This window comes from Lepidochelys kempii, chromosome 1 (assembly GCF_965140285.1).
Source record: "Lepidochelys kempii isolate rLepKem1 chromosome 1, rLepKem1.hap1, whole genome shotgun sequence".
Taxonomy (NCBI): domain Eukaryota; kingdom Metazoa; phylum Chordata; order Testudines; family Cheloniidae; genus Lepidochelys; species Lepidochelys kempii.
Genome location: NC_136380.1, coordinates 214,860,422 through 214,881,152, shown reverse-complemented (window position 1 = coordinate 214,881,152; position 20,731 = coordinate 214,860,422). Strand labels below are relative to the sequence as shown.

Genomic DNA, 20,731 nt, shown 5'->3' with positions numbered 1-20,731 from the left:
GGAGTTGCAGGCTCTAAAATTTTACATTGTTTTATTTTTGAATGCAGTTTTTTGTTCATAATTCTACATTTGTAAGTTCAACTTTCACGATAAAGAGATCGCACTATAGTCCTTGTATGAGGTGAGTTGAAGAATACAATTTCTTTTGTTTTTTACAGTGCAAATACTTGTAATCAAAAATAAATATAAAGTGAACAGTTTAACTGTGTTGTAACTGAAATCAATATATATGAAAATGTATAAATCATCAAAAATATTTAAATAAATGGTATTCTATTATTGTTTAACAATGAGATTAATAGCACAATTAAGCGTGATTACTTTTTTAAATCGCTCGACAGCTTTACTGCTGATCAAGTACTATGGTGGTGAGCACAGCATTAAACTTGGAGAAAGAGAAATTACATGCAATTCTTAAGAAAAACAGAGGTTGGATTTTAGACCTGTTAATCTTAACAGTGTAACTAACTTTAAAAGAAAAAAAGTCCCTTTGCTCTAACTCTTTGCTAAGAGAAGGACATCTCAAATGACCAGCCTGAACTTCCCATGTATGGTTTCAGTTTCTATCTTCAAACACCATAGCATTTCCTCTGTAGGTCACTGCTGGTCCTGATCTAACAGGCAATTGTACTGTGTGTCTGTCCATGGTATTATACTCAGAAGGTGATGGCAGCAAAGAAGTGGATATGGAGGATGAGGATGGATACACCATTTTAAATTTTCATTCTAGGAATCCAGCCTTCACCCATGAACCTTCAGGAACAAACAAAGGTATCGCACATCCTAAAGCTCCTGATGCTTCTGGTGTTAAGATATTCGCTAGGGATTTTAGTGAAATGATAGCAATGCTATATTTAAGCTTGAGACTAGTCAACTGTTTAACAACCAATTTTTCTAAATGCTCTAGAGTCAGAACGCGTACTCAGATTGCCTTGATATTTGCTGAGCCTTACAAGGGCTGTGCATAGGGCTATTGATCCAAATTTGGGGGCATTTGGGGAAGGGGTTTCTGAGATTTGACAGGTTTCAGAGTAACAGCCGTGTTAGTCTGTATTTGCAAAAAGAAAAGGAGTACTTGTGGCACCTTAGAGACTAACCAATTTATTTGAGCATGAGCTTTCGTGAGCTACAGCTCACTTCATCGGATGCCCAGCAGGACAGTGGGCTGGGAGGAGGTATTGTTTCATATTCTCTGTGTGTATATAAAGTCTGCTGCAGTTTCCACGGTATGCATCCGATGAAATGAGCTGTAGCTCACAAAAGCTCATGCTCAAATAAATTGGTTAGTCTCTAAGGTGCCACAAGTACTCCTTTTCTTTTTGAGATTTGACATTCCTTTAAAATGCCATGCCACAGCACCATTTTATAGTTCTTATAACTTTTTTTGCATGCTGCTGCAACTTCTTCCCAATTGTGTGCCCTCTAAGTGTTTTGTTGCACTCTGGCCTTTAAACAGCCCCAGTAACCAGTCTGGGAGTAAAGAATTAGGCCTGGTCTATGCCCAAAGGTATGGCTGGCATAACAAGATCAGTTAGAAATGTGGAAAAATCACAACCCTGTTATTAGGGATATACTGGCTGTCATAAATATAAAGGGAAGGGTAAACCCCTTTAAAATCCCTCCTGGCCAAAGGAAAAATCCTCTTACCCGTAAAGGGTTAAGAAGCTAAAGTTACCTCGCTGGCACCTGACTAAAATGACCAATGAGGAGTCAAGATACTTTCAAAAGCTGGGAGAAGGGAGAAAAACAAAGGGTCTGTGTCTGTCTGTGTGATGCTTTGGCCGGGGACAGAACAGGAATGGAGTCTTAGAACTTAATAAGTAATCTAGCTAGGTATGTGTTAGATTATGATTTCTTTAAATGGCTGAGAAAATAACTGTGCTGAATAGAATGACTATTCCTGTCTGTGTGTCTTTTTTGTAACTTAAGGTTTTGCCTAGAGGGATTCTCTATGTTTTGAATCTAATTACCCTGTAAGATGTCTACCATCCTGATTTTACAGAGGTGATTCCTTTATTTCTATTAAAAGTCGTCTTGTAAGAAAACTGAATGCTTTTTCATTGTTCTAAGATCCAAGGGTTTGGGTCTGTGGTCACCTATGCAAATTGGTGAGGATTTTTACCAAACCTTCCCCAGGAAGTGGGGTGCAAGGGTTGGGAAGATTTTTGGGGAAAAGACGTGTCCAAACTACGTTTCTCAGTAAACCCAGATAAAGTTTGGTGGTGGCAGTGGAAATCCAAGGGTAAAATAATTTTGTACCTTGGGGAAGTTTTAACCTAAGCTGGTAAAATTAAGTTTAGGAGGTTTTCATGCAGGTCCCCACATCTGTACCCTAGAGTACAAGGAACCTTGACACTGGCAAAAAGTCCTTATGCCAGTAGGGTTGCCACCTCTCTGAGATACAGAAAAACCAGCCACTGGCCACCCCTGCATCAACAAAAGGGGTTCTAGTGCTGGCTATAACTAATTATTTCTAAAAGGTTTTAGAGAACCATTTTGTACACACAAAATTACAGTGTATTTTTATGGGTTTTTTTTCTTACCTTATCCTAACACAAATCCTCATTCTCGACTATGGGGGTGTGAATTGTAGAGTGCTCCATCATGTCCTAAGTGTGTGGGGGGGAGAGGGAAGGAGGGGGGGAGACCCAAAACACAAAACAAACAAAAAAAGGGCACATGAAATCTTTTAACTGACAAGACAATACAAAATCAGGGCAGCGTGATCACCCTATATGCCGGTCCAGATTATTCCATTCAGGAAACAGGTATACATTCTGAAAAAAAGCACTCTTTTACTGGTTTAGGCTCCATCTACACTAAGAGGATTTGCTGGTATAGCTGTACCAGGAAACCTTTTCTAGTGTAGACAAGGATTCAGACGTTGGAAAGATCACATCAGTGCTTCAGGAAAGAAACTGAAATGTAAAGTAAACTAGTGTCACCATACGCACAATCCGATTGCTCAGAAACAACACAAAGCTCAGATCTAGAACTGGAAGTTGAGAAAATGGAGATTCCTAAGTCCGAGTTTGTATGATGAGATGTAGAATGAAATGAAGGTGTCCTTCTTGAACAATCTTATATATCATAGTAAAATTAGTGCTTTGTGATCTATGTCATCTGAAATGTTCAGGGCTGATTGGCTCTTTGGTTGGAGATTTGAGTTGTGTAGTTAATGAGGTGATCTGTTACAAGACATTCTTTCTCTTAGGAGCACTCCTGTTTTGCCTCAATGCATAAATCACATTGGATTTGTGTTTAAAAAAAAAAATCTACTCTCAAGCTCCAATTAAACTAGCTGAATGAACATGATAATCTAAACCAGGTTGCATTGTTTGGTAGGGCCATGATTTTCATGATAAAAATCTTTAAAATATCTTGGGTTTTTCACTTCAAAAAAGGAATGATGGTCTCTGTCACCTTAGTTAACCTGGTTCTAAGCAAGCTCTCTGTATGTATCATGAAGTATAGGGGAATAACTTAAAAAAACAACAGCCTGGTTTTAAACTACAGCATTGGTTAAATATTAAATACAAGTTTGAAAACTTTGTATCTTTTACTCATTTCCATGAATATTTTCTATTTACCGCAATAGACAACCAGCCCTATTTACATGTTTTGCTATATTGTGTCCCAAACTATCTGTAAGAGCTATGTATCACTTTTTTAATGAAGAAAAAGCTTCATAATAATTAAAATATTGTTAATCATAAATTTTCCCTTATTGTCTCTCAAGTACAATTATTACTTTCTTATTTTTGGCCATGACAAAACCAAGACTGTGTATTTTTGGCCATGTCAAGTAACCAATGTTAAATGTAAGGACTGTCAACAAATAGTATGTTGATCATCTGAAACTTTTTTACTCCAGGAGAATTTCTACTTTTTGTCAAGAATCCCAAGCCTGAAAACTTTCAGCTAAAAACAGGAAAAACAAAACAAAATAATTAGTTTTGAAATGGATAACCCATGTTAGAATATTTTGGTTTGTTAAACCAAATCAAAATGTTTCAACACTCTCAGATTGAAAATTTCTGTTTTCAGCCAATAATATTACACCAGATTTTTCAGGTGAATATTTTTGGTTTTCAGTAGATCTGGGCAGTTTTCCCATGAGTTTTCAAGATGTTGAAATTTTTCCTCTCCCAAAACAAGATGACAAAGTAAAAATCTGAAAACATTTCTTCAACTGAGAATCCAGAAAAAAAATCTAATTTGTTCAAATGTAACATTTTATTTGAATAATCTTGAAACGTTTTGTTTTCACTTTGACTTTTTTAAAAATGTTTCACCTTTTTTAGTATACAATAAATATATTTCCAGTCATTTTTAATTGGAAAAAATGAATCTATTTGTTTAGAAAATGTCAAAATGTCCTATTTTGAGAATTTCAAAACTTTTTTCAGATGTATTTGTTTAGTTAGATTCATCAGAACTGACCCTTTCTTGTAAACAGGTTCAATTAAATGACAGTTTCTAATGGAAAAAAATGTTTCATTGGCTGATATTAGAACTGGTCGGGAATTTTCCAGTCTCCCCATGATGTTTCAGTTTTTGAGTGTTCTGTTTTTTGATACAAAGGTTGAAGTTTTTCATGGAAAATAAGAACTTTACATCTATTCAGTAGAAAACCCAAATTTCCATCTTTAAAAAAAATATGCATTTTTCAATCTCCCATACGCATTTGGCTAATGGCCCAAATTTCTTTTTACTATAACTGTACTGAAGACAACGGCATTAAACCAAAGAGAAGAGTGGTGCAGAAGATAGCCCAGGAGACTAGGGTTATATTCCCAGCTCTGCCACTGACCTGATGTATGACCTTGGGCAAATCACTTCAGCTGTTTCCCCTCTCATCCTTTGTTAAATTTAGATTCTACTATCTTCAGGGCATGGACTGTCTCCTACTTTGTGTTTGTACAGGGCCTAGCATGGTTGGGCTCTGATTTTAGTTGGGGGCCTCCTGTTGCTGCTTTAGCACAAACAATAATAAATGGTATGTTGTGACTGGCCTGTTTACTTCTAATCATGAGACTGGGTAGGAAGCACCCTGATGGGGAGAGGCTGAGCAACATAGCCAAATTTCATAGGGAGTGGGGTTGGTAGGTACTGATATTTGGTCATTGGCAATTATTTGGCCTCCTAGTTTAGACAGATACAACCCAAATATACTCCAGAGTGACACTAGATTCTTGTCTTTCTGTTCACATCTCACTTTTCTTTGTTAGAATCCATCCCTTTGCATTCCAAATGGCGATGCACAGCACTGATTTTGGGGATCCTCTGCCTGCTATTGCTGGTAACTGCAGGGATCTTGGGTATCCAGGGTAAGTATTTACAAGGAAAAAGTCTAAGGGGAAGATTCTGCACTCACCAGCACTGATGCAAATTTGGAGTTAACGCCACTGAGTACAGGAGAGAGATTCTGGATTTACTCCAGTGTAACTGAGAGCCATTCTCCTTATAAAACTATTTAATATAGTTCAGTGCTACATAGAAATGCACATGCAGAGGGGTGACTTTCACCCTAAATAAATATGGTTATATTTTATTATACAATGATCCTCTGGGACCCACACAAAGGGAGTGGAAACTACCTCTATCTGCCCAGCTGGGAATTCCACTAGCATAGGTTAGTGTCCATCATAGCTCGTCTTTGCAATCCGCATGAAGGGGTGTGTCATGGGCAGGTGAGCTGTTCCTAGATGGCAGATGTTCCCTTATGGGCCCTTCCCAACTGAAGGAGTTTAGACAACCCCTGCAGGCTGCATAGCTGGCATAAAGCTAGCTGGAGAACTGGGCAGCTGTAACCAGCTCCTGGGCAGCAGATGGCATTGGCAGAGAATATTGGCCCAGGTAGAGTGGTTAATTAAAATATTTCATAATAAATAACACATTTTGATTTTAAGAATGCTGCAGTTTTAAAGTCCTTTTGGCAGCAAAAAGAATATGAAATAAACTTCTGTTTCTCATTCCTCTATAATGCTAAAGTTTGCATACTGACTGTATTTTTAAGAGCAATATTGTATTTTCTTATTCTGCGTTTAAGTGACCCAGGCATCACATTTACCAAGTGCACCACTGAAAAATCTCTCACGGCAGCTAGAATTACTCCAAGCCAAAAATGCAAACCTCTCAGAGATTCTCCAGCAGTTGACACATGGAAGAGGTAACCATTGTGGTGGGACCAGACTAACCTGAGATCTTCCTTGATCAAATAGCTGTTTTTTAGACTAAGGAAATGCAGTAGAGCTAATCTATCTAGACTTCATCAAAACAAGATGGGTGAGGTAATATCTTTTTCACTGGACCAGTTTCCTCAGTGAGAGAGAGAAGATCTGTTAACACTTTGTTACACCCTTTCACTCTGTGGGGACAGCAAGGACTCAGTACATCAGGGGGCATATGCATTTTCTGGGAGGAAGCAATCACTTATCTTTCTTATCCATCAATGTTTGGAGAATTATGGAGCAGCACTGGCAAATTCCCAAGGAAATCCTTTCTAGTAATATTGAGATAAAAGAAGATCTGAAAGTTGGGTAAAGGTGGGGAACGTTGTAAACATAAAATCTACAGCGAGAATTCTTGGAGAAAATCAAGAATGTGACTGGTCTGGCCAATATGGGTTCTGAACCACCGGAGAAGCCTCAGTCCACCAGGACTTGTTGACCACATTACCTTACCTGATACCCATACATCCATGAAACAGCAAAGTTGGGAAGCTCATTATAATTTGATATTATTCTTGCACTAGATTTTGTAAATCCACTGACAACTTTTCACTGCATAAGATTATCCCATGACAAAATCTGCATGCCCTGCATGTGGGGAGGCAGCACAATGTTGTCTACAGACCTAGAAGTCCCTGGCACATTTAGAAACTTTGATGCGGTGTCTAACCTTGAAGGTACATTGGATTTCCCAAAATACTGATATCAAAAATATTTCTATTAATGTGAGTCAGAGGTCTAGTATATCCAATTATCCCTCATCTCTCTCAGTTCCCTGTGTCAGTAGGGACTGAAAAATAATCTGTGCTATATAGATAAAATTCTACTGCTGCTTCTAGATTTCCCATGACTTCATTTATTATTCCTTTGGGACATTTACATCTTTCTCCACAATTGTTCTTTTAATAGTAAAATGACTTGGCATGGCCACATTCCACAACTCTTAGATTCCCGAGTGCTTAGATACCATTGGGAAACTAAGATAGTGATATAGATATGAGTGCTACATTTAGGAATGAACAATCAAATGGGGGAATAACTGGCTTGGCAGTAGTACCACCGGAAAGGATTTAGCAGTTATAAATTATGTCTACACTGTGATAAAAGACCTACTGGACGGCTGTGGCTGGCCCAGGTGAACTGACTCAAACTCATGGAGCTTGGGCTGAGGGGCTGTACAATTTCAGTGCAGACATTTGGGCTCCTGGATGGCAATGGGAACATATAAGTCTAATTCTAACAAAGAGAAGTCAGTTGTACGCACCCATACCCACCCACCCATGCATATTTGGTGGGATATGAGGCCTCATGGTAGAGCAGTGGTGACACAGAACAGTCAGTACGTTACACAATATTCAGTATTAATCAGCATCAGCCATGAGCACAGAAATATTTATTCTCTTTTCAAGGCCACAAATGCAGCCTTTGCCCAGAGAATTGGTTCTTGTATGGGGAAGTCTGTTACCACCTCTCAACTGAATGGAAAACGTGGCAAGGAAGTAAAGATTATTGTTCTTCTCATGACTCCAGACTTATTAAGATAGAAAACAAGGAAGAACTGGTAATGTCTTTTCCTTCTTCACTTACTGTAGATACAAAACCAGGAATGAATGTGGCAATGGGTGTAGGTTTTATATTGCATGTTCATATTGCCACTGATAAAATGACACCACTAATGCATTATATTATTGGTCAGTATCAAGGGAAACTTGGCAGACAATGCATTAAATTAGAGAAGGTAATAAAAGACGTTTAAAAACTGACTGAAGGAATCAATGGCAATGTTATGTGAAAGGTCCTGAAGACCAGTGCTTTCCACTGCCACATAACAGAGGTGGGTATCTCACTCTCCTATGACCACCAAAGGCCAAGAGTGCTCAAGCCCTGTGGCTGCTTTCTATCATTAACCAGAGGAAACACATCCAGTCATCAGGTATCCATAGGTAGAAGGGCTGTAGCTGTAATGTGAACTCTTGAATTCTTTGCATCAATCTTCACGGTTGAGGATGTGAGGGAGATTCCCAAACCTGAGCCATTCTTTTTAGGTGACATATCTGAGGAACTGTCCCAGATTGAGGTTTCATTAGAGGAGGTTTTGGAACAAATTGATAAAGTAAGCAGTAATAAGTCCCCAGGACCAGATGGCATTCACCAGGGGTGACGCTAGAGAGGGGCACGTTCCAGAGGGGGCTGGGGGGAAGCTGTCCCTGTCCTGTCCCACCCACCAGCTGTGCTCAGGTATGTGCCTGCCTGCTTGAGCTCGCTGGAGTCGCTCTTCCTGCTGCTGCTGGGGAGCTTCATTCTTGCAGTGACGGGGCAAAATGGGAGGGCTCAAAGGAGGGAGGAAGGAGCGCAAGGAGGCGGGGGGAGGCCTCCGGGGACACTGGGGATGATCACGTAGTTTTCACAGGGATCACGGAGGGGATGAGGAGGCAGCATAGGCTAGGGCTGGGAGTCTGGTGGGGGGGTGGGCAAAGAAGGAGCCATGTGGCTGGCCTGGATGGGCATCTGGGCGGGGTGGGGGAGCAGCAGGGCCAGGGTCTAGAGATGGGGGGTGAGTGTTTGGGGGAGGCAACAACCCATGGGGGATGGGGGATTTCTGTGGGAGAGAGAGGTTTCTTGGCCTGGATTCCTCCAGCCACCCTATAAGTTAGATGGAGATCCCTGATGTGCTTTTAGCAATGCACAGGATTCCTTTAAAGCCGTAAGGGTAGGAAACAGGTATTTTACTTTAAATAGGGCCCTACCTGAGTTCCATATATTGCATGAGTGCAGAGTCAGACTCATTTCATGAAAGGAAACCAAACTTTTCATATGATCTGGGCCAGCCTACTAGTAGCTGGTAAGCACTTAAAACTCCAGTGCATCTTCCAAATGTTTCTTGTGTGTTGATATGAAATTCAAAGGAGGGGGAGAATGATCTTGTGGTTAAAATACTGGCTTCTCTTTATAGGACCTAAATATTATTATTATTTTGCCACAGACCTCCTTTATGCAACTTAATTTATCTCTGCCTTAGTTTCCCTATCTGTAAAATGGGGATAATTCTAAGTTAAGAAGGGCATGTGATAATGAACATGTCTGTGAAACTTTGGAATAATGTGCTATAGAAGAACAGAGTATTTATTAAAATATTAGATATGATACTTTAAAGAATGGGTGCTTAAGTTAGACACATACAGCATTATCTTGCATCACTGAACTCAAGGATACCATTGCCATTGATCTCAATGGGAACAGGATCAGAGCCCTGGATCCTTATTGAGGTTCCTAAGTAAGTGGCTCAGTTTTCCAAAACACCCATAAGTTTCATTTTTGAAAAATTGGGTCACGTATTTTGGAGACTGTCAAGGTTCCTTCCCCACTCTGAACTCTAAGGTACAGATGTGGGGACCTGCATGAAAGACCCCCTACGCTTATTCTTACTGGCTTAGGTTAAAAACTTCCTTAAGGTACAAACTTTGCCTTGTCCTTGAACCCTATGCTGCCACCACCAAGCGTGTTAAACAAAGAACAGGGAAAGAGCCCACTTGGAGACATCTTCCCCCCAAAATATCCCCCCCTCCCAAGCCCTACACCCTCTTTCCTGGGGAAGGCTTGATAAAACTCCTCACCAATTTGCATTGGTGAACACAGACCCAAACCCTTGGATCTTAAGAACAAGGAAAAAGCAATCAGGTTCTTAAAAGAAGAATTTCAATTAAAGAAAAAGTAAAAGAACCACCTCTGTAAAATCAGGATGGTAAATACCTTACAGGGTAATCACATTTAAAACATAGAGAATCCCTCTAGGCAAAACCTTAAGTTACAAAAAGACACAAAAACAAGAATATACATTCCATTCAGCACAGCTATTTTACCAGCCATTAAACAAAAGGAAATCTAACGCATTTCTAGCTAGGTTACTTACTTACTAACTTAAGGAGTTATGAAGAGCATTCCTGATCTGTTCCCAGCAAAGCATCACACAGACAGACAGACCCGTTGTTTCCTGCCCCCCTCCAGCTTTGAAAGTATCTTGTCTCCTCATTGGTCATTTTGATCAGGTGCCAGCGAGGTTATCTTAGCTTCTTAACCCTTTAGAGGTGAAAGGGTTTTGCCTCTGGCCAGGAGGGATTTTATAGTTCTCTATACAGAAAGGTGGTTACCCTTCTCTTTATATTTATGACAGAGACTAACTGGGGCAAATATTTAAACGGGGGGGGAGTCTTGGTCCATGTGTCTGGAGGTTATTGCCTTCTTTGAGGCAACAATTATTGCTCTTCAGGCATTTAAAACAATATCTGCAGCCAACACTTGTAGAACATTTAAAAGCAATTGTTATGCAAGGGTATGGAACTGAGTAACTGACGTGAGTGATATCAAGGTAACTTGGTGCAAGTTACTCATTCTTCCTTGACTATGAGTACATTTTGCATTTGAGTCATGCTTGCAAAATTGTTGTGAAAATTTACAGCGGAGACACAAATTCTACTAACCTGAATTTACAATATTTTAATGAAAGCAATATTTTACTTGCTTGTCTCCCCCCCCCCCCCCGCCCCAGCATTTATTTACCAGGCATGTGTGGAATTTTTAAGGGCAGGCTCAAGTCAGACTATGGGAAATGCTTCAGGAATGAGTGCTGATTAAGTTAGCAGTTCCAGAGTTTTGTGATTGCTAATGTGGCACTCCCTAAATTAGTAGATTAGGGCCCAATCCTTCAAACATTTCCACACAGGTGGAACGTTATTTACACCATTAGTCTTACTGAAATCAATTAGAGTAGCGATGTGGAATGCAGATAATGTTGGTACATTGATTACTTGTGTGAGTACTATTTGCAGTGTTTTTATAATATGGTTTCAATTCAAGGACCCAATTCTGCACTTAATGAAGGAGCAAAATCTTTGGCAGAAGCCATGAAGAAGACTCTGCTGTCTTCCTTTTTAACTGTGATATAGCAAGGTTTCTCCTGAGAGAAGTAACTGCTTTGCCTGCTAGTTCATAACTACACTTAAATGCCCTTATTAGAACCTAATTAAATTGTATAAAGTAGGTACACTATCACTTTTGATCTAATATGTATTTAAACACCCATATTTTAGCCAAGCTTTATTCCAAAGATTTTTTTCATAATTCATGAAGTAATTTCATCTAGTCATATACCTAAGTGCATTCTGTATTAACAGGAAAAGGAGCAGAACATTACTGCAGCCAGCTCAGGAAAGACCTGCACTCACTGTACAGCCACAGAGGTTAAAAAGCAAACAAAATATTAGGATACATATGCAATGGAGACTAAATGGAGAGTATAATATTGTCAATGTATAAAACAATGGTACGACCTCATCTGGAATACTGTGCATAGATCAGATTGGATAAGGATAAAGCAGAAATAGAGGGAGTTCAGGCATGGGTACTGAGATTGATCCGAGGCATGGATAAGCTCTCATTTGCAAAGATATTGAAAAGACTGGCATGTTTACCAGAGAGATGTGCTAGGATTTTCAGAAGAGCCCCAGGACTTAGGTGCCCAACTCCCATTGAACTTCAATGGTATTTCAGTGTCTAACTTTCCTAAAAAGAACAGGAGTACTTGTGGCACCATAGAGACTAACAAATTTATTAGAGCATAAGCTTTCGTGGGCTACAGCCCACTTCATCGGATGCAACTTTCCTAGGCTCCTTTGAAAATCCTAGCCGAGATGAATGAGAGAGGACCCGATAAATGTGTAGAAAACAATGACTGATACAGAGATGGTAAACTGGGCACTTCTGTTCACCCTGTCTCATACTGTGGGAACAAGGGGATATTAAATGTAATCGAAAGGCAAATTCAAATCTTGTAAAGGAAATTATATCTTCACACAATGCAAAACTAGCTTGTGGAACTCACTGCGATCACATTGAGGCTAGAAGCTGAGAAGGAGTCCAAAAAGGATTAGACATTTATGGATAGTAAGAATATCCAAGTTATAAGAGTAATTATACGTTAAATGAAATACCCCGAGGAATTCTGGAAGGGATATAACCCCTTAACATGCTGTAGGGCATAAGCTAACCTCTACTATTGGGCAATAGGAGTAAACTTTCCCTGGGGCACCTTACACCATAACTAATTACTGCACGGTTTCTTGAACCTTGTTCTGAAGCGTCTGGTACTGGTCACTGTTGATGACAGAATGCTGAACTTGGTTGACCACTGGTCTGATCCAGTCTGGTAATTTGGCAATTCCTATATTTCTGTGTTCCTGTTATTAGAAACAAGTATGACAGATTTTTGGAGACCATCTAGATTTAAAATAGAGAGTGTTCAGTTTTATATGTATATATTTATATATACACATTTAAAATAGCCATTAAATTAACCCTATGCAATATGAATTCTCTAACCAACTTACATATTAAAAATAAAGCAAAACTAAAAACAAAATAAAAATATTAAAATCTTAGTAAACTAAGCAGCATCTGTTGTTCATCTTGTTAAACTGCCATCTTCACAATAAATCCTGAGTTTCACTGTTTATATGAATGCTGGAGGCAGGGTCAGAAAAGGTGGGTAAATATGCATTTATTTTGTGGATTTCTAATAGTGCACTACAGTGCTGCATTTAATTGTATGTTACCAGCTGCCTCATCATTCTGTTTATTTTTACTTTTTCTGCAAATGAAATATTCCTTTTATTACAAGTCAAAAACTCAGGAGTTAACAGGATATTCATGGTTAACACCAGGCTATGTCTTTATATATAGTTCAAGTATGTTGCTCATTTGAGCCTTTTAAGGTATGGGTCCTCAACCTCATTATAGACCAGGGGTTCCCAAACTTGGTTCGCGGCTTGTTCAGAGAAAACCCCTGGCGGGCCACAAGTCGCTTGGTTTACCTAAGAGTCCGCAGGTACGGCTGCTCGCAGCTCCCAGTGGCTGCGGTTCACCGTTCCCGGCCAATGGGAGCTGTGGGAAGTGGTGGTCCGGCCTGCGCATACCTGTGGATGCTCAGGTAAACAAAGCATTTGGCGGCCCACCAGGGGCTACCCTGAACAAGTCACACACCAAGTTTGGGAACCCCTGTTATAGACTCACCCCACTAGTATGAAGAAATATAGGCCTATAATGTTTAACTATTGTTTGATGCACTCTTATGTTCTGTGTATGACAGAGCCATAAGAGTGAATCAAACACTTATGCTACACAAACAGAGTTCTCTTGTGCATCTAGCTATCCCTTCCAATTTACAGGAGGATAGACTAAACATGAGAGTTCCTTCAGGCCTGAGCTCAATAGAACCTCCCAGTTTCTTGATTAATCTCAGGTTTCAGAGTAACAGCCGTGTTAGTCTGTATTCACAAAAAGAAAAGGAGTACTTGTGGCAACTTAGAGACTAACCAATTTATTTGAGCATAAGCTTTCATGAGCTACAGCTCACTTCATCAGATGCATACTGTGGAAAGTGTAGCAGATCTTTTTATATACACACAAAGCATGAAAAAATACCTCCTCCCACCTCATTCTCCTGCTGGTAATAGCTTATCTAAAGTGATCACTCTCCTTACAATGTGTATGATAATCAAGTTGGGCCATTTCCAGCAAAAATCCAGGTTTTCTCACCCCCCCTCCCCCCACACACACACATACAAACCCACTCTCCTGCTGGTAATAGCTTATCTAAAGTGACCACTCTCCTCACAATGTGTATGATAATCAAGGTGGGCCATTTCCAGCACAAATCCAGGGTTTAACAAGAACGTCTGAGGAGGGGGTGGGGTAGGAAAAAACAAGGGGAAATAGGTTACCTTGCATAATGACTTAGCCATTCCCAGTCTCTATTCAAGCCTAAGTTAATTGTATCCAATTTTGCAAATGAATTCCAATTCAACAGTTTCTCACTGGAGTCCTGATTTGATTTGGTATTTTTGTTGTAATATAGCAACTTTCATGTCTGTAATCGCGTGACCAGAGAGATTGAAGTGTTCTCCGACTGGTTTATGAATGAATTCTTGACATCTGATTTGTGTCCATTTATTCTTTTACGTAGAGACTGTCCAGTTTGACCAATGTACATGGCAGAGGGGCATTGCTGGCACATGATGGCATATATCACATTGGTGGATGTGCAGGTGAACGGGCCTCTGATAGTGTGGCTGATGTTATTAGGCCCTGTGATGGTGTCCCCTGAATAGATATGTGGGCACAGTTGGCAACGGGCTTTGTTGCAAGGATAGGTTCCTGGGTTAGTGGTTCTGTTGTGTGGTATGTGGCTGCTGGTGAGTATTTGCTTCAGGTTGGGGGGCTGTCTGTAGGCAAGGACTGGCCTGTCTCCCAAGATTTGTGATAGTGTTGGGTCATCCTTCAGGATAGGTTGTAGATCCTTAATAATGCGTTGTAGGAGTTTTAGTTGGGGGCTGAAGGTGACGGCTAGTGGCGTTCTGTTATTTTCTTTGTTAGGCCTGTCCTGTAGTAGGAGACTTCTGGGAACTCTTCTGGCTCTATCAATCTGTTTCTTCACTTCCGCAGGTGGGTATTGTAGTTGTAAGAATGCTTGATAGAGATCTTGTAGGTGTTTGTCTCTGTCTGAGGGGTTGGAGCAAATGCGGTTGTATCACAGAGCTTGGCTGTAGACAATGGATCGTGTGGTGTGGTCAGGGTGAAAGCTGGAGGCATGTAGGTAGGAATAGCGGTCAGTAGGTTTCCGGTATAGGGTGGTGTTTATGTGACCATCGTTTATTAGCACCGTAGTGTCCAGGAAGTGGATCTCTTGTGTGGACTGGACCAGGCTGAGGTCCTGGATTTGTGCTGGAAATGGCCCATCTTGATTATCATACACATTGTAAGGAGAGAGATCACTTTAGATAAGCTATTACCAGCAGGAGAGTGGGGTGGGAGGAGGTATTTTTTCATGCTTTGTGTGTATGTAAAAAGATCTTCTACACTTTCCACAGTATGCATCCGATGAAGTGAGCTGTAGCTCACGAAAGCTTATGCTCAAATAAATTGGTTAGTCTCTAAGGTGCCACAAGTACTCCTTTTGATTAATCTCAGGAGCTCTAAAGAATATTTTTCCAGTCCTAGGTGGTGTTCCATGAATGCCTGTCAGTTTTATTTTGCTCTTGTCAAAGCATCTGTTATAGGGGTACAAATATGTAGTAATTGTTCCAACTTAAAAATAAACTATACAAATTCCTCCTCCTACTAAGAGCAGGGAGTATCTCTGCAGACATTTTTCTACCAGATGCTGTTTTTAGGTGTTTCTATATCTGAGGGAGAACGCAATTTCCCAAATAGGGAGAGAAAGGAATAAATTACGTTTGTGTCCCCTGCTTGTGTATGGACCAGATCACTTTCAGCAATTCTGGAAACATACTTTCTCCTGGGGTCTTCCTGGAGCACAAACTGCTTGATCGATAATGATTTGTCAAGTTTTCAATATATATGAAAGATCTAAGGTTGGCTGTAGAGTAATATTTCTTGAAAGCAGGGTTGCAAAAGTGCTTACACTTTTTTTTAAGATGGCCACCATCCAAGTCCTGCTTTACACCAGGCCTGTGACAGTCAGTCTGGAATTCCCTACAGGTCTAGGAGTCCTGCATTCCTCTCCAGGTGGGCAGAAATGTAGGATCACAGCTAAATCCACAATGTCAACTTAAAAAACACATTTTTGTCTGAAAACTTTGTACCTACTATAGTGACCAGCTAACAAGTAAGATTACGAAAACCAAAAGAGATTAAGGGGTATGTGGGGGAGAGGGGAGAGAAGAGTCTCCTCTACTTTTTTTTTCAGTTTGTTTATTTTATGTATAGATAGCATTTTGGGTATAGTCAGTTTCACAGTGTCCCCATAAGGTCGTTTAGCGCTAAATTTGGGCCATGCTGCAAGCACCATGTATGAGGCAATGCAATACCACCATAACCTTTAAATTGTGCCCCTTTACTATCAGCAGTTACTAGTCACCTATGGTATTCACCCAAGAGTTCTGAAGGAACTCAAATGTGAAACTGCAGGACTACTAACTATAGTCAGTAACCTATCATTTAAATCAGCTTCTGTACCAAATGACTGGAGGATGGCTAATGTGATGGCCAACTTTTAAAAAAGGCTCCAGATGAGCCTGACTTCAGTACCTGGCAAACTGGTTGAAAATATAGTAAGGAACAAAATTGTCAGACACATAAATGCACATAATTTGTTGGGGAATAGTCAACATGGTTTTTGTTAAGGGAAATCATGCCTCACCAATCTACTAGAATTCTTTGAGGGGGTCAACAAGCATCTGGACCGGGGGATCCAGTGGATATGGTGTATTTAGATTTTCAGAAAACCTTTGACAAGGTCCCTCACCAAAGGCTATTAAGCAAAGTAAGCAGTCATGGGATAAGAGGCAAGGTTCTCTCATGGACTGGTAACAGGTTAAAAGATAGGAAACAAAGGGTAGGAATAAATGGTCAGTTTTCAGAATGGAGAGAGGTAAATAGTGGTGTCCCCCAGGGGTCTGTACTGGGCCCAGTCCTATTCAACATATTCATAAATGATCTGGAAAAAGGTGTAAACAGTGATGTGGCAAAATTTGCAGATGATACAAAACTACTCAAGATAGTTAAGTCCCAGGCAGACTGCAAAAAGCTACAAAAGGATCTCTCAAAACTGGGTGACTGGGCAACAAAATGGCAGATGAAATTCAATGCTGAGGCCAATGGGAACTGCTGGAAGTAATGCACATTGGAAAACATAATCCCAATGATACATATAAACTGATGGGGTCTAAATTAGCTGTTACCACTCAAGAAAGAGATCTTGGAGTCATTGTGGATAGTTCTCTGAAAACATTCACTCAATCTGCAGCGGCAGCTGAAAAAGTGAACAGAATGTTGGGAATCATTAAGAAAGGGATAGATAATAAGACAGAAAATATCATAATGCCTCTATATCAGTGGTTCCCAAACTTGTTCTGCCGCTTGTGCAGGGAAAGCCCCTGCCGGGCCAGGCCAGTTTGTTTACCTGCTGTGTCCGCAGGTTCGGCCGATCACGGTTCCCAGTCGTCACGGTGCGCTGCTCCAGGCCAATGGGAGCTGCAGGAAGTGGCGCGGGCCGAGGGACGTACTGGAGCTTTCCCTGCACAAGCGGTGGAAGAAGTTTGGGAACCACTGCTCTATATAAATGCAGGGTCTGCCCACATCTCAAAAAAGATATGCTGGAATTGGAAAAGGTTCAGAGAAGGGCAACAAAAATGATTAGGGGTATGTAACGGCTGCCATATTAGGAGAGACTCGTAAGACTGGGACTTTTCAGCTTGGAAAAGAGACAAGTAAGGGGGGATATGATAGAGGTCTATAAAATCATGACTGGTGTGAGAAAGTAAATAAGGAAGTGTTATTTACTCATAACACAAGAACTAGAAGTCACCAAATGAAAAAAATAGGCAGCAGGTTGAAAATAAACAAAAGGATGTATTTTTTCACACAATGCACAGTCGACCTGTGGATCTCCTCTCCTTGCCAGAGGACATTTGTGAAGGCCAAGACTATAACAGGGTTCAAAAAAGAACTAGATAAATTCATGGAGGATAGGTCCATCAATGGCTATTAGCCAGGGTGGGCAAGGATGGTATCCCTAGCCTCTGTTTGCCAGAAGCTGGGAATGGGTGATAGGGGATGAATCATTTAATGAATACCTGTCCTGTTTATTCCCTCTGGGGCACTTGGCTGTGGCCACTGTCGGAAGAGAGGATAGTGGGCTAGATGGACCTTTGGTCTGACCCAGTATGGCCTTTTTTATGTTCTTCAGCAAGTAGGTGTGTCTTAAAATGGTGGGGGGGAACATGATTTCTAATAAATCTATTGGAAAATTTCTTGAGGAAAAAAATAGGAGTGTTTGGTTGGTTAGACATTTTAACACAGGAAATGGCATAGGATGGAATTGAAGTGAAATAATTAGTATTTGTTCCCATATAGGATTTCATAGTATCATTGTCATGTCGCATGTGGATTGGATTATCCCGTAATGCAGTCAATGGGACCTGGGTGTGGGAGGATGGTGCAGCACTTCCCACTGACTTGTAAGTCTCTAGCACATTTACAAAGTTCATCTCTCTCTCTGTTTCTTACCCTATTTGGTACATAGATGTGAGGGGTGGGGGTAGGGATTGAGGGGCGAATAAAGAGAGGAAATTCTGCTGCCCAAGATCAGAAATTTCTAACCTTTCACAAGGAACAGTGAGTTTGGTGATCATTCATCCAAGTCCCAATGTATTAACACCAGAAAATGACTACACCATTTGACATGGCTTAGCAATGTATGCACAAGGAGTACCCTGGGCTGGAGTGCAAGAGGGTCCACAGTTTAGAACTGATTTTCAAAGGCAGAGCTGTGGGGGGGGTAACTTTCCCAACACAGCATATTCTATAGCTGATGCTCACCATGCTATTAGTCCCTCACTTTCATAAACATCAACCTCAACCTCACATGGCTAAACAGCTCCCAGCTCCAAATGATCCCAATGTTAACACTCTGATTCTTACTTCATCACCAAGTGATTTGCACAACTAAGTGTAAACTGTGTCTTTCAGGTTTCAAGTCAGTGAAAAGTACTATGAAGGGGACTGTGTGGTTTTGGAAGATGGTAAAGCCCAGTCCTATGGTTGCATACATCATAATCGTTGTGTTTGTAAGAAAAAAGTGCTTAGTTGGAATCTGTTTAACCAGCACAAGAAGAAACCTAGAAAAGATGGAATCATAGTCTAGCAAGTCCTCTGCAGAAAGAGAAATCTTGGAATAATCAATGTCCCTAAATTTTGATTGAGACACTAATTTACAACAGCTGAGGATCTTGCCCGATGTTTACTATTAGTATAATTTACCTTTATTTCTTCCTTCTTTACTTTGGTCACAGAAAAACTGTTGATGAGTTTGTTATGGAAGGAAACAGGACTTGGCCATTCAAAGTGGGGAACAGTTTATGGGGATAAATATCACTTATTTGGAACATTAACCAGCCAGTCAGGGTGGTCAGTTCAAGTGGCTGAGGAATCTTTTAGATTAATGAGAGCAAACGTGTCAAGTGGTTAGAGCAATGGAAAGGGTTCCATTTCCTGCTCTGCCACTTTCTCATGGCCTTAAGAAAATGATTTAATTCTGTGCTTCATCTTCAAAATGGGGATACATTATATGAATGCTAAACGCTGTATAAACATACCACAGAAAGGGACCTGCTGGCTCAAAAGGATCTAGCTAAGATTGGATTTCCCCTTCAGGGAATAGGGAACATATAATATAAACCCCTTCATTACCTCTCCCTCTGGAGAGGAGGGGTGCCAGCATTGGGACAGATCTCCTTTTAGAGAGGAGGAAGTGGTTAAGGAGCTCCTGTCTGGAACAATTCTTTTCACCCCATCAGGTAGTGCGGTTGCTGCTTCTAAATGAAGATAGGTCACAGCCAATTTGCCTCACCAGGTGGAAAGAATTATTTAACTCATGTGACTAAACCCGGCCTCTGGATAGTCAAAGGGGGACTGCGAAGGCTCCTGCAGTGATCCCTGTGGAAGGGAGTTGGGACTTGGTAGTAAGGCTCAGCTGGAAGTTTTGTTTTCCTTTCTGGAAGAAGGCAGGCCAGGCCATGAATCTTCTTCAGCAGCTCAGAGGAAGAGAGAGTATTTCAGGGAAGAGGGGTTGTGTCCATCTTATGGTTGGGTGGTAGACTTTTTGGGTTTATTTGGAATTTTATGTTAATAAAACCAGACCCCAGGAAGGGGTTGTTGGACTTGTGAAAGCCTCTTTTTGAGTTATTGAGGAAACTAAAACGGGATACCACAGAGCTACCCCTGGCCTCCAGGGGTTGTTTGGGAGGCCAACCCTGCTACACTCCTCTGATTGAAGGGAAGACTGGGAGCCCCAGCAACTCCCCATTCAGGCACCAGCTCCTCCTGTCACTCACACTTCACATTCCCAGGTCTGGTGAGTCCTCACTGCACAACCCAAGGAGAAGGAAGCATCACTATCCCAATCCAGTGAACTGTGGAGAATGCCCTCTGCTTTCAGCACAGTGCCATGTAGTCCACTAGGTGAGCCCACTGGCCCACAAGGGGAATGCAGCCACAACTAAAGTCCTCCTCCTCCCCAATTCCTTTAGGATGAAGTTCTCTTTTCTTAAAAAATATCTGAAGGTAAGTGAGGTAACCAAGAGCTCTGACCCACCTTCTCTCCTGGGATTCCTAAATGGAGGGACCACTCTCTTACTGCCCTCAAGCACCTAATTTAATTCACTTTTTGCCAAAGCTAAAGTATAAATGCACATAGTAATCTATTAGTCTTCTCCCCTCAAACTCCACTGGCAATTTAAGCCTCAGATGTTCATTCATTTCATGATTAAGTTTCCCTTTTCCCAACACAATACAATAGCTGTGGGACTGTCCACACCCTGACTTGATTACCACCATGGGGTACAACCCAAAGAGAGCGTCTAGTCTTGTGCTGCTGCAGAATCATTTGCATTCTCCTCTCAGAACTGCTTCCTGGACCAAATGCC

General features: G+C 40.9%; 1 protein-coding gene across 1 annotated transcript; it reads left to right on the top strand.

The window, feature by feature from the left end:
• Positions 1-644: 644 nt before the first annotated feature.
• On the top strand, positions 645-18,951 carry LOC140906823 (natural killer cells antigen CD94). Its single transcript, XM_073331601.1, has 5 exons — positions 645-771; positions 5,232-5,330; positions 7,643-7,794; positions 18,162-18,265; positions 18,777-18,951. The coding sequence occupies exons 1-5, from the start codon at positions 645-647 to the stop codon at positions 18,949-18,951; spliced, it is 657 nt and encodes a 218-aa protein (XP_073187702.1).
• Positions 18,952-20,731: the final 1,780 nt, after the last annotated feature.